Below are 15,382 nucleotides of genomic sequence, written 5' to 3'. Positions count from 1 at the left end.
TATCGTAATCATATATATGTGAATGATATATGGGAAAGCTATAATTAGCTTTTGATAAAAATTACGACCAATGTTTTATATGGAAGGAGCGCATACGAGCGATCCATTGTTTCATTTTCATGATGTAAAACGAACATCGGTTTTCTTGGCGGATTGCACATAAAAAATGTACATCGGTGTCTCTTCTCGCTCGAATGATTCGCTTGCGAAGTTCTTGTGCTCGCGGAGCACTCCAGTGGATCTATTTTGAGAAAACGGTGAGAAACACGCGATAATTTTAGTTACAATTTTTCTCCTCCAACTCGCAGAACGCAAACGGACGTCTACACGAACATCACGACGAGATGACTGAGTACGCTACTTTTCATCTATTAAACGACGCCTGTTCTCGACTAATAAGCACGAAAAAGTCAGAATTGAATCAAAAATCAAGATTATTCTACCAAATCTATTGAAGTTTTGTGACGGTGGCTGCGACACAATAGTTCTGCGATTGTGAAAACCTGGCGGATAAGTTACTGTGCCTCGCGAGAGTGGAAAAAGATCGTACTCAACAATCGAGAACGTGCGTTTTTCCGATCTTAATATAATTCATAAATAATATATACACGAGATTCTTGCAAAAAGCTACTATTCGGTTAAGTTTACGTTTCGATCTTTCAAGTGTCATGGGGAATTTTATGATAAGTGCAAAAAAACTGTGATGTCATGATTTTTATGGTCCGTTTTCCCTTTGCATAATTAATAAAGTATTGACAAACATCCTTATGCGTTCGTCATTCCTAGATGGCTTACAAAATAATAGCGTGAAAATTGCTTCTTGCTTATCTGTTTTCTATTCTTTGTAATTCGCACTTTGCGATTTTTTTCTAATAAATTATCTCATCTCTATAATCTTGTCGTCATGGACATGCGAAGAATGTCGAATTGGAATGTGCTGAGCGTGGAGGCTGCGCTGCAACAACTGAACGCCTTCGAGGGAGATGATTCCGAAAAGATAATAAGGCGCCCTAATACAGTAAGCGAATTTATTTTTGCTACATCAAAGATCTGTCTTTTGTTCAACTGGAAAAAGAGAAAAAAAACCGATGAAATTGTTGCATCTTCTAAACTTTATGTTTTTTATGAAATCGGAAATAATTTACAATTAATTCAATTTAAATAATTGAAGATTATGAATTTTTATTTCACACTTACTCGAGGTTGCAAATTGCAAGCACACGGAAATAAACAGTTTTATTGAAATATGTAATAATTAATTATAGCTACACTAAAAAAAATTTTTAGTTAAAAATGAATAAATCAGAAAATTCTAATCACATCGATATGAATTCTGCTAAAATTATAATAGATTTAATCAGAAAATTCTGATTTGACTATTTTTAATTTGAATCCTGATTAATGCAAAGAGACTCGTTTTTCAATATAAATACAAATCTGAAAATAATTTTGTTGGGCCATCAAAATAATTACATACATAGCAATTTCAAATATAATCAGCGATGCTAAAAAGTTTTGACATTCTAGTAACTAGTTTGAGCATTCTACAATTATTTGATGGTACAACAAAATTATTTTCAAATCTGTACCTCTGCTAAATTTTTAGATATAATCAAAACTTCCTTTTCTTCTCTTTAATTTCTTTTTTTTCTCAATAGAATAAAGTTCCCATTCTACTAAGGTGGATCACAGTATCATACAACACAATAGCATATAAAACGGACTAAAAAATCTAGTGATCTGCTTTCTCGCAGAAAAAAAGAGATTCCATTCATTTAAATCTTTTTTAATGTGATTATGTCTAACTGGATTTTGCAGAAATAAAGAGAGTGAAGGATCTGATATCGAGCAAAACCATCCTTTTCATGCACAGATCTAAAAATAATTATGTTGAACTATCAAAATAATTATGTAAGAAACTCAAGCTTGATAAAGAATGCTGTAGAAAGTTTTGACATTTTAGCAACCAGCTCGAACGTTCTACATAATTATTTTGATAATCCAACAAAAGACTTCATCTTTATCGAAGAATTTTCTAAATTGATACATGAACAATAAATTGAAGTGAAATATGTATATTTGTTTGAACTTATTCCATCGGTATGTATCAGTTCAGAAAGTCCTTCGATAAAGAACAGAAAATTATCTTCAGATATGTATTTAGCTACATTTTTAAATGCTACAGCAAAACCGTCCTTTCCATGTATGGATCTGAAAATAATTATGTTCGGTCACCAAAATAATTATATAGGAAGCACAAGTGTGATGAGCTGCAAAAAATTTTAACACTTTAATAACAGTTTGAACGTTTTACATAATTATTTTGATAATCCAACATAATTACTTTTCATATGTCTATGTAGTAAAATTTCTAGATACTTTAATAAAATTGTTTTTTCCATATATGCATGATATACAAATCTTTTTTTATTTCCGCCGAAGAGAAATGAGTGGAAATTTCGCGATGTCTAAATCGGCGTTTGCTCACGTTTCTTTTCCACGTAGCGAGCTGTCACATCAAGCCGTCGGGGAATGTCAATAGGTCTTCCCATTTTGGCGTGATGCCTATCTGCCTGTTTGCTTGCTTTTATTTATAACTAATTAACTCAGTCGCAACTGCTGACTCTCTTAGGACGGTCAAACGCCGATCCGCTTGACTAGTCGGGATCGATTTTCGGTTCTCTCGTATGAATCATCGGTACATTTCACGCGAGAAACGCAAACGCGAACTCAAATTTTTTTTTACTTATATTCATACAGTTTTCGTTCAGTAAAATTATTTGTTCTAACAATGACTACTTGGACACAATTAGCCGTGGAGCACGTCAGCGCAATATCCAAGGAAGAATTTAGCACGAAGCATCGAGGAAAATCGACGGTAATTTTGATCATTTAAATTCATCATACGATCAAAAGAGCAACATGTTAAATCGTAAATATTTTGTAATATCTACTTTAAAAGATAGCTATGAATTTTCCCTTTCGCTTTCATGACAAAAATGTTATCACTTTTATGCGTGATCTCTTTCACTCTCTTTCTCTCTCTTCTCTCTCTTTTACACAAAAATACTTTGTAATATGTCCTAAAATTATAAATTTTGTATTATATAAATATCTTTATCTGTATTAAATACAATAAAGAAAGCCAAGATCGATCAAATTTTGAATGTTACAAATAATATATTATACGATATATTCTTTTATTAAATCAATTTATTCCAGATATAATTGCAAGCCGATAACATTCGGTTTCAACACAATCATTCTGAAATGCAACTAATCCCCCCTAAATTAAATAGAGCCAGGAACAGCTAGGATGAGGTAATATTTTTCGCAATAAATTTTTTACTTTCTTTCTTTCTTTCTTTCTTTCTTTCTTTCTATTTAATTTAGGGGGGATTAGTAGCATTTCTGAATGAATGTGTTGAAACCGAATGTTATCGGCTCGCAATTATATCTGGAATAAATTGATTTAATAAAAGAATATATAATGTATTATTTGTAATATCCAAAATTTGACCGATCTTGGTTTTTTATCGTATTTAATGTATTTATATATACGGTCGTACTTAAAATTTTTATCTATATTATTGATAAAAAAAATACTATAGTTATTTTCTAAAGTTAAAAATTTTGGAAATAATATCGTTAAGTTGATAATATCGGAAGTACCTAAATATTTATTAAAATTCATTAAATTTTATTTAGTATAATATATGTAGAAATGTTTTTTTTTAAACTGTGTAAACAATATTAAAGAGTTTCTAGGTAATATTTTTTGCAATAAAAAAATATTAGATTTTAATATGTTCATGTTATCAAGATCTTTATAAGATGTCTATAATATGAGCATCAAATTATTAAATTGTTAGGCAATTTAATTTGTGATGTTACTATTGAAGTTCAATTTAATCTGGTTTATATTTTAAGAAAAAAAAGAAACAATTTGGGACGCAATTTAAAATGACAGGTAATGTAATATAAATTCATATAGTATTATTTAAACAGTTTAAGATCCAGCTTGACTATTTATAAAGGTTTTCTTTCCCTTCTTATTGTGTTAATAAATTTTGTTCAACGTTCATACAATATTTTAATCTAATTTTAAAATCTTATTCTATTAATTTATTACTTTTTTACTATTAATCTCTTTTGCGGGACTTGTTTAACATTCCAATATGAGTGTAAAGGATCGATAAACTAAGAGAAAAGTCCTATAGAGATATACTCGTTTTTGCTTCATTTTGGAGAAAATCGCAAAAAAAAGACAAAACGTAGTTTTTATTCTTATACTTTCTCATTACTTATTTATTGTATTTATTCAGTTGCTTAATGTAGATATTATTCAAAATGTTGACCTCTTATCGCAGAAACCATACACGAAAATCATATCAGCATATTCAATGTTAGAATATATACATGATATATTGTCACAGGAGTAATTCACTTGATAACTTCTGACGAATAACTGACAAATTTACAAGAGAAAGGCAGAAATATAAATAAACAAAAAAAAGTTTTCACCTGAAAACGGAATTATTATTGTATTATTATTATTATTATTATTGTTTTCATGCACAATTTCAGTGACGATAATAAGCCTGTTCTTTTTGTTCGAACTTCTTACACGATTCATTTTTTCTCTTTTTTTTTCTCAACACGAAAAGGAAGATAAATTAACCATGCAAAAAGTTCAGTTAATACTTCAGAGGCAGTGTGAGAACGAAGTAACTACGTTTTGTCTTTTTTTGCAATTTTCTTCAAAACGAAACAACAATGAGCATATCTCTACAGGACTTTTTTTCTTAGTTTATCGATTCTATACTCCCGAAGTTTTGATATTTAAATTCCAAACATCCTATATATTGTACTTATTTCATAATTATGTAAGTCAGTCTTTATTTCATAAAATAATTCCGATCAACAAAAAGATTTTAATTAAGTTAACTCTAATCGTATAGAAAATAGATGTTATAGTTTTTGATGCTGAATCGAATCCGTAAGATCTTTTTTTTTCAAAGGAAATTTTGCCACCTTTTTCAATATTTTTATATATTATTAATCTTATAAATAACAGATATTTTTTAAAATAATATTTTTAAATATTTATAAAGATCTGTAAGTAATTTTTTATTTCTGTTCTAAAACATTGAATATGTAATTTTTTTCATATTCCTCTTTAGGACAGAAATATGAAAATTTTTATCATTGAAGTTAAAGGGATGTTGGAGGGAGCGACAGCCAAACTTGATCGATGTCGATAAAACAGATTTTTAATTCCAAATAAAATATTACGTAGAGAAGAGAATGTACAAGAAAACGTTACGTACATTAATTAAAACGTTATATAAAACGTTATATATTAATCAAAAATATTAAGTAAAACGTTACGTACATTTCTTACTCTGCTATATCCTATATATCACATGAATACGAGGTTACATTACACTCAAAGTACTTCTTAAGCCACTTGTAAGCTTCAAAATCATAATTTGAAGGTCTCATGATATTCTTATAAATTACGCAAATATGGGAAAGTACTTTTTGTTTGGATATATCTTTGCATTCATTTGTATATACGTAAAGGAAGCGAACCTACATGGTAATAGAAACCTGTATTTTACAATTTTTGGAAGATTTTTTTCATACCAGTTGTATTTTTTCAAAGGTATTTGCGTTTTTTCTTTTATTCTGGAGAAAGATTTTTTTATTCTATATAAGGAAAACAAAACGATTTGAGAAATACGAAATAATGCTCCGTTGGCTCTAACATCCCTTAATAGAGAAATTTTTATACTTTTCATGTTTTCATCCTGACGCAAAAAAGATCATCTTTTTCTCAATTTTTATTCAGCATTTTTTGCGTTATTTTTATTTCACAATTTAATAAATTAATATTTATAAAAACAGTTATCTATTAAGCTTCTTTGATAATAAACTGATCATTAATCACCATAGACTTTATTGTTATAATTCGATGCCCCGATTAGAGATAATTTAGCTTTCTAGGTGTAATTAATATTATAAATCACTAACTTCGCTGATCAACACGAAACTCGTGCACCTTAATTACGCGACAGATGTGTAACCTGTTGCTGGTGATTCATTAAGTGTATATTGAAATCGTGCCAATCATTACGCCAAAAGTACACGGAAGGATGTTTCACGAATAATTCAGCGTTGAATTTATACAAGATCACATGTATCCTATAGATACATTTGTATGAAGTTTAATAATACTTTGAGTGCCAAGTTGATTACAGTATTGAGCTAAATCTAGAGTATCATTTTAATATTTTATTGCTTTTTTAATGTTAGTATGAGTTATATATATTATTTTTTTAATGCTTAATTTTTAGTAAAACCATTTTTAATCGAATAAATAAAATCGTCACTTACAACTAATTGTAAGTAACGAAGCTTTGTAAATTTTAGGCAACATCCAAATATTGTATAAAAATTGAAGATAGTACTATTTGAATTTTATTTTTTAATTTGTTATAAAATGTTGGTGACAGTTACTGATATCAAAGCTTTTACAAATAACACATCGCTTGAGTGAAGGAAGACAACGTAATTTTCTGAAAATTTTTTCAGAATTTTTTCAGAATTTTTTAATACCATATTTTCTCATGTTGGTAAAAGTAAGAAAATGCAGTACCAAAAAGTTGTCAAAAAATTTCTGAAAAAGTTCTTAGTGTTCTATGAGAAGAAAATAAACATCATCATCATTTTTATCTTTCGCTATTTTTCTGTAACGTTGATAGTATTTGAGTAAAAAATCATTAAAAACTAGTATTATATCTAGCGATTTTTAGTCATTAATATTTCATTAACCATTGCGAAAATTACAAAATGGAAGAGGATTTTTCGACTTAGTCCGCTCTATTTACACAAAAGCGCTTGGCAAAAATTTACGAGACACCCTGTACATACATATATACAGAGTATCCTGTAAGTTTTTGCCAAGCGCTTTTGTGTAGATAAAATGGACTAAACTGAGTCGAAAAGTCTTTTATCATTTTGCAATTTTCGCAATAGTAAATTAAACTTGACAATCTATAGTCAAATATAACGATTATTTTAGTATAAAATAAGGATATAATTGAATAGGAACAGTCGAGACTCACATTAGATTAAATCTGATACTACATATTTAATAGTGTATATTTGTTTATTAAATGTAAATGTTAAATAATAATAAAATTTAATGCCAATTTGTTTCTTCCGAATAGTATTCACTTTTATGAGTATGCCAAGAGTAACTAATGTAATTATTACAAAATTTCCAAAAATATTTAGAATATATATTTATAGATATATTCTGTGTATATGTACAAAAAATTATATATATATATATATATATATATATATATGTATATATATATTCCAGAAAAGATAATTATATAAATGACGAATTATTTATATATATATAAATTATACAGTGCTCGCTAAAAAAAGTTCTGGATAACATTTATTAAGATCAAGATTATTGTTTCTCTTATTTTTATTTTTACGCAAAAATGAATTTTCAGTGCAAAAATGAAAATAAGAGAAACAATCTCCAATGATCTTAACAAATGTTATCCAGAGCATGATCTTGAACAATATTCAAGAGATCGTAATTGTCGGTTGAACACCTTAGATAATATTAATAATGGCAGTACTGTAACTTTCAAGTACTGTAACTTTATAACTCAAAAAGTATTTAATGAAAATGAACTTTATTCTAGTGTTTTGAAAAGCTGTTGACATTGACTATTAGATTCTGGAATCAAAAATAAGATCCAATTTAAAAAAAATCGATGTGATCTTAACCTGGCAACGCCACCCAAGATCAAACTGATAAGATCATTAAATAAATCTTTTTAAACCCTACAATTTTTGTTTAAAACATTTTTCTCAGAAATGCATATTTTCCGAGCTATTCAGCTGGTCCAGAACTTTTGACGGACTACATATTAATAAGTTGTGCGCGATATATAATTATATTGCATGTATAAATACCTGTATGTATATGTATAAATGCATACTATAAAATACATAAAAAATATAAACGCAGTTCTTTATTCCATATAATGATAAATGAAATATGTATTTATATAAAATCTGCAAAATCGATCGTGTGGCAATTGCCATGGCAATTGTAAATAAAATGATCATTTCAAGTTTGATTTTTTATCAGGAAATATAAATTTCATTAAAAATGTAAGACTTAGTATTCCGAGTAGATATGCATAGCGGTGGGGTTTAAAATAAAGTTCAAGCAAGCCTTCCAAGTCTTATATTTAGGGCGACGCGCAAGCGCGATCCGATTAAAACTCTGCTGAAGACTTGTAGTGTAAGCTTCCCCGAATTCTGTCTGTTGTGTCGCGATTCCAACAAATCGCATATAACTGCGAACAGTAATATTTTCCGCTTATTAAATTTTCGTCCACGTTTAAAAACATCGAAGTGCACGAATTGAAAATCCTAATATAACATTTGTTTCGCGAAAATTATGATGAAATAAGCCGTAATCGTATGGTGACGTTTAACAGCAAAAAAAAAAAAATAAAGGTGACCTTGCAACATAAAATAGTAAAACCGAAAAATAAAGATTTAAGGATCTAATTTCGGAGAGAGAAAGTAGACTGTATACGTGACGAAAATTATCACGAAAGCCAAACGTCTTCATTTTAATCTAACGTTAAAAGAAGCAGCACCATGGATCTCGGTGGTGTGGATGTTTGGGGTCAGATTGCTTTAGAAACGTCTCAGATGTACGTTTCTGAAGGCGGCGCCGCTAAAAGTCGTACTGTAAGTTGATTTATTTAACACCGATGTAATACGATTGTTTGTTTGATCTTCTACTTTTCGCATGACTATCTGAATTCATTTACTTCACACATCAGTAGGGATTCTCTAAACGACTTATTGATGATTGTCGCTTTCGTTAACTATAATGGCAGGACAATCTTGGAAGAAAGCGACTCTCATTGACTGTCGCTAGTTAATGATAGCTACAATTGTCGATAAAACGTTTAGAGAATCCCGCAACAGGTTCAGAATCTTTATCGAAGAAATGAAATTAGCACATAATATTAAACATTAAATCACTCGATATATACATTTATATAAGGATTCTATGGAAAGGAGCGTCAAAATTGAGGTCCAAAATTGATAAATATAGCTTGATAACTTAACGGAAAGGGCAAATTCGATGATAATGTATTTATATCATACACTCAATTCACTTCGAAATTGCGCTAACGTATATAAATGTTACATATTAATAACGCACATAAGACCATGAATACAAAATTACATAAAATGATTTAATTTATAAAGATATTTGATCGATGTCATTCCTTACATCCATATCAAATTAGAAATTGAGATCGAATTTGACCAAAGCAAAGTATATTGAATTTGATACTTCATTTTCTTTCTTCTGATTGATTAAATTCAATTTCATTTTTTAATCTGATACGAACGTTAGAGAAATTTAATACTGTGAGTATTAAATTAATTAGTAGCTAATTATTTATTTTGAATATTAAAAGTATTGTTGTTAATTGTTATTTAAAATAAATAACATATTTCAATATTCAAAATATTTCAATATTCAAATAAGTAATTAAGGACAATATTAATAATTACAGTTATTCTTATTTAGGATTTACAGCTTTAGAGTTATTTCTTATTTTAGGCACGGAATTACGATATTGTTAAATTTCTTTAAGAAACTTCCTAATTTGTTTCCTAATTTCCTAAATAATTCTGAATAATATAATTAATAATACATCGTTGATTTTTGTAGATATAAATAAAATGTCTTTTCTCTACAGACGATAGAAAAATTGCCGGACAAAGTTCTTCTGAATGTCTTTTGCTACCTTTCGCACCGCGAGATATGCAGAGTTGCTCGAGTTTGCAAACGCTGGCGACAAATCGCGTATGATACGCGTCTCTGGAAGCATGTATCCCTAAGACCGGAAGTAAGTGGGTTCCATGTGAACTCTCTAGAAAATTTGTTACATTTAATCAGGTAAGAGAAAAACGTAATACGTAATCCTCACGTTTCTCGAATGTCTCTTAGTTGTTTAGTGTACGATAATCATAGAAATAATTTTAGTGCAAACATTTGGCACTTATCGCAATGATGTCGAATCATCTGAAGATCTTGTTGTTAAAACCAGATTCAGAATTGCGAAAGTATTTATTTGAGATATTAATATTTAAAGAGACATGAAAGAACCAAGTCCATTCTTATTTTAGACACGGAATTACGGTATTATGAAACAATGATGGCTTAAAATTTCCAGCGTACGCTTTGGACCTACATTGAGGTACATCGAATTACCGATCGAACTGATCACTCATACGGTTCTTCATGAATTAGCTAATAAGTGTCCAAATTTAACACATATGTTGCTGGACTTTTCGACTGCGATGCAACTGCACGACTTCTCAGAAATGCAAGCGTTTCCTACGAAATTGAAATATATGTGTATTTGTTTATCCGAAGTAATCTTCATGGAAGGTTTTATGCGAAAGATTTATAATTTTATTAATGGCCTGGAAATACTTCATTTAATCGGTAATTGATTAAATTCACTTTTTTGTATTATCTCTTATATATGACATATATATCACTTACATCATAAGTTGAGAATGTCATTTTATAAAAATAAAAATAATTACCGTTGCCGTTATAAGTTAAAATTAGAAATGCATTCCGACATTCACTACCAATATTGAAAACTTATAATTCACTTTACATAGTGTGTATATATTACAGATTTTTAATAATAATAGTGATTATCGAAATACATTCTGAGATATAAAATACAAGATATATTTTAATGTATAAATTTTTATTTAAATAAAAAAATAAATTTAAAAAAATAAAACGGTTCTATTAAATCAAATATAATAAAAATAATGCCATCTATTGAACAAATAAAGATAATAGGAAACTGAAATAATGATAAAAGAAACGACTTCGTTATTATTACTGTAAAAATATAACAAGTATTTTCATTACAGGTGGAAAAAGATTACAATAACTATAACAGCATTACAAGTAATACATTACTTTCCAACATTGATTCATATATCATATTTGTTATAAATTTGAATATCAAATCTGATATTTATGTTGAGTTGTTTCACTTTTCGGTAAACTTCAGCTCACTGTCTTATTCTCTTATTCTTTTACTCTTTTATTTATCCAATAGATAAATCACCACATAGTTTATCTGAAGCCGGAACAACCGGTCTTTAAACAAATGGATGCATTATATTTATATAAGATGAGGCACTTAAAACAAAACACCGGAATATTTCGAAAATTAAACCCGTTAGTCAAAACAAAAATGTTTTAGACAAAAATTGTATGGTTTTAAGAGAGACAAATAATAAAATAAATTTTTGAAAAAATTGATTTTTCAAGATTCCAAGATGAAGGTCATCTCCACTTTTTAAAATGGAGTAATATGGATGATTTTTTAATGTAATGTAACTCTTCTAGTTAATATATAATAACATAAATAATTAGAGAACAATTAGAGAAGCATATTATATTTGTGTGCAAAAATGCTTATAGGCAATCGCGCTGTAGGCAATAATTTTTGTGTGCAAACGAACTATCGACAAAAATGATGTAGGCAAACGAGAGAGATGCTGTAGGCACAATCGATTTGTATAGCCATCTCGATCTTCATATGACTTTAAAAAATTGATTTTTTTTTAAATTAATTTTTTTATTATTTATCTCACCTAAAATCATACAAATTTGTCTGAAACACTGTTACTTATTTACTGGGTTTAATTAAAATATTCTGGTGTTTTGGATAGATTCTGTATAGTATATTAAAAAATATTATTAAAGGATCTATATATTTATTATATAATGTTAAATATTTCTTTTAATTGCTTTATCTATTTTTTAGGGACATATGAAAAGGTTGAAGAAGAAGAAGAAGAGATTTATGAGGTAATCAATGTACATAAACTAAAATCGGCAACGCCAAATTTAAGAGTCATCAATTTATACGGAATTAACTTCGTGGATGATTCGCATATCGATGCTTTTTCCTCTAATTGTATACAATTAGAATGCTTGGCGGTGAATTATTGTTCCAAAGTGACTGGTTCGACCATGAAAACTCTCTTTCAAAGGAGTAGAAGACTGACGTGTCTTCTTATGCAAGGAACAAGTAAGATACGATTATGTTTATGTCGTCTTGATTTATTTGCTATTTTTGATAAAAAATTTTATTTACTTAAAATTTTTGAAATCTGTTACTTTACGAATTTTTGTTTAAATAAATTAAATAAATTAAATTGTCTAAATTATAAGTTAGAATATTAATAAACAAATGTCTCTTACGCAACTCGAATCGAAATGTAATTTTTTTATCTGATATATTTTAAAGAAATAGTGTACAATAATAGTCATACAATATTTTAGATCTGCAGAGCGAATATGTGATGCAAGTTGAATGGGAAAAGTCGAGCATTCTGGAGCTCGACATTACTGCTACAGATCTATCGACGGAATGCCTGATTGACATGTTGAGCAGAATCCCCGGACTGCGTTTTCTGAGCGCCGGTCAATTAAACAATTTTAATGATAATGTGCTGAAAGCCTGGACTGAGCTTGGAAATACGCGGAACTTGATAGCACTGGACTTAGATAGATCCGATAATTTGAGCGACGATGCTCTACACAAGTTCCTGTCGAGGTACGGCCATCAGCTGTATGGCCTCGCGCTGTCAGGAATGCCGCACGTTACTGACCAACTTTGGCAAAGTGTATTACCAATTCTCACTAATGCAAAGTAAGTATTCAATACGTGACTAATCCCATACAAGTAAGAAATAGATAATAATTTGTCGAATAATCAAATACTGGATAATTCGTCATTTATTTCTACTAAATAAACGAATTATTCGACAAAGCCCGATAAGCTGTGATACCTGAATTTTACCCGGCAATTGCACAAAAAGAATTTAATTGTTTAAAAAAAAATTTAATTGTTTTTTTTTACAGTAACAAAGAAGATTTTTTAATAAAAACCATTATAACTACAAAAATGTGATAACTTATATGTATTAAATGATTTTTTAATATTTCGTTATTAACTTTTAATAAAACTAATTATTCATAATAAATTTAATGAAAATCTATTCTATATATTTTCTATGTATTAAGAATCAACAATATTATATCTATATTAAATTTATCTAAAGTTAAATATCTTACGAGTTAATAATCCAGTAGAACTAAATAGTGTTTTGAAAAATTTGGAGCAAAGTTCAAATCTTACATAATATAATAATTTTTTATTTACTATATATATAGAGGAAAATCGTATAGTACTGACGTACAATACTGACTAGATAACCTACATTAAAGAGAGACGCCAACTGACTCACGTGATTCAGAACAAAAAAGAATTATTCTAGCCAATTATAGAGAAAATCACTTAAGTGATTAGTTGGCGTTTATCAAGACTAGGTTCCATTATTTACTATACAATGTAAATACTAGAAATCTGTAATTCATATTACACTTCAGATTTTCAGTACTTGCAATAAATAATGGAACGCAGTCTAAAATTATTTATTCAAATTGTGAAAAATGATTTTTTTCTTAATAGTCGACTGAATGGATTGAACTATCTGACTGGATTGTAAAAAAACGGCCGGATAGATTGTTTGATATTTCTATTACTGACAAAAAGAAGTAACGATCGTTACCGAAAAAAAGAAAACGACATTACTTCCCAACGCTGTAATTATGTAGTAACTAATTCTATTTTTTTCGTTAAATGTAATATTCAATTCAGTCTTGAATAATGAATTTGTATACTTGTAATTTTCTTCACATGCACATGCTCTACTTCAGGATTACAAAGGCCAGTTTAAGGCTTTTATATTATTTAAAGACTTTCCCTTTGTATTATTATAATTTAAGTTTAATTATAATTTAAATTTAAAAATAAACATTTTCTGAGAATTAAGAATTCCAATAATATTTCAGAATACTTGTGATGGGCACTCAAGAGAGACTGGGCGTTAATATTCACGTGGATCAGTTGATGGACGGAATTGCTAATAATTGTCCTAATTTGGAGCGTTTGGAATTGCGATGGGACCCGGAAAACTTACGATTTTCGGACAAAAGTCAGAAAGCTATTGATATTCTACGTGTGAAGTGTATCAAGATGAAATGTTTAAGCCTCAGGTAAAAAATTAGCGATAAAAAATAAAATTGCTTAAATCATATCTGCGCATAAACTATACTGTATAATTTCGATTTAAAGACATTTACAACGCTCTTGCTGATACAAAACATTAGTCTAAAACGTTAATTATTGGTTACATTTTATTGTATCTTGTCAAGAATTATAATCTTTAAATTGTAATTACAATTGTTGTACGATTTAGGCATAGGTACAGTTAAAACAAATTTATCTTGTAGAATAAGCGATATTTATAAAACATTTTTGTTGCAGTGACGGAAGATACTATGAAATCGTCAAAGCGAATTTCGAGCGAGCCGATCGACTTACAGTTGTGAGAACTATTACGTGTTGCAGAGTATCGAATTACTATCTTTTGCAAAATTATAAGGATCTAATTTTTAATTAAGGCACGTTGATGATAGGTTTTCAAGTTGTTTTGTGAGTGTTACCACGACTCTGTTGACATGGAAAAGTGCTTAAAAATAAAGCGACAAAATAATATATTTATGTATAAAATACGATATTTTCATTACGCCAGTATTAATGTATAGATTAGTTAATAAGGAAACAAGATTGTATCATACAACAAATTGTAATTTAATATCGCAAACACTATTTTTTACGCTGAACAGTATTTATTTCCAAACTTTCAAATTATCCAAGAACATCGAAACTTGCACAGAGTAAAGAAAAGTGTCCCACTAAACGCAAATACATCGTCGTCATCCAAAATGTTACGCACATCGTCATTATTATTGTCGTTGTTGTCATCACACGAAAAGAATAATTTTGTTAAAGCATCTAAAAATTCAGCTATATACTTATATCTTAAAATAACTTTGTAAATAATTTTATATAAAATAATTTTATTAGATCATCAAAATATATATAATTATATATATAAAATACGTTCAAGTTGATTGTTCAAATGTTAAAACTTATCATAGCATCGCTTGAGCATCCTACATAATTATTTTGTTAATCCAACAAAATTATTTTCAGATTTGTATCTTAGCTAAATTTTGAGATATATTGTTAGAAAGATTTCAGCAAAATTGTTCTTTCTGTACAGGATCACTTTTCAAGTCGAAAACTTCTACTAACCGCGAAGTACGCACGTTGGCGATGCCACGGTTCTATTATCG

At 28.8% G+C, this 15,382-nt stretch overlaps 1 protein-coding gene across 4 annotated transcripts; it reads left to right on the top strand.

Moving 5' to 3' along the window:
- The first annotated feature begins 267 nt into the window (after positions 1–267).
- Positions 268–14,868, top strand: FipoQ (F-box/LRR-repeat protein FipoQ). 4 transcript variants are annotated; one of them, XM_011068037.2, is made up of 8 exons: positions 268–352; positions 919–1,018; positions 9,831–10,030; positions 10,308–10,582; positions 11,937–12,203; positions 12,458–12,827; positions 14,033–14,236; positions 14,508–14,868. In XM_011068037.2, the coding sequence occupies exons 1-8, from the start codon at positions 345–347 to the stop codon at positions 14,641–14,643; spliced, it is 1,560 nt and encodes a 519-aa protein (XP_011066339.2). In that variant the 5' UTR covers positions 268–344; the 3' UTR covers positions 14,644–14,868. The 4 variants fall into 4 exon arrangements, with proteins under 4 accessions (XP_011066339.2, XP_087262443.1, XP_087262445.1 ...); XM_087406317.1 differs by having other exon boundaries at positions 350–1,018; XM_087406319.1 differs by lacking the exons at positions 268–352; positions 919–1,018 and adding an exon at positions 2,610–2,878.
- The last annotated feature ends 514 nt before the right edge of the window (positions 14,869–15,382 follow it).

This window comes from Acromyrmex echinatior, chromosome 5 (genome assembly GCF_024713525.1).
Source record: "Acromyrmex echinatior isolate Ae372 chromosome 5, ASM2471352v2, whole genome shotgun sequence".
NCBI classification, from domain to species: domain Eukaryota; kingdom Metazoa; phylum Arthropoda; class Insecta; order Hymenoptera; family Formicidae; genus Acromyrmex; species Acromyrmex echinatior.
Note: the sequence above shows the minus strand (reverse complement) of the source record. Positions and strands in the feature narration are given on the sequence as shown.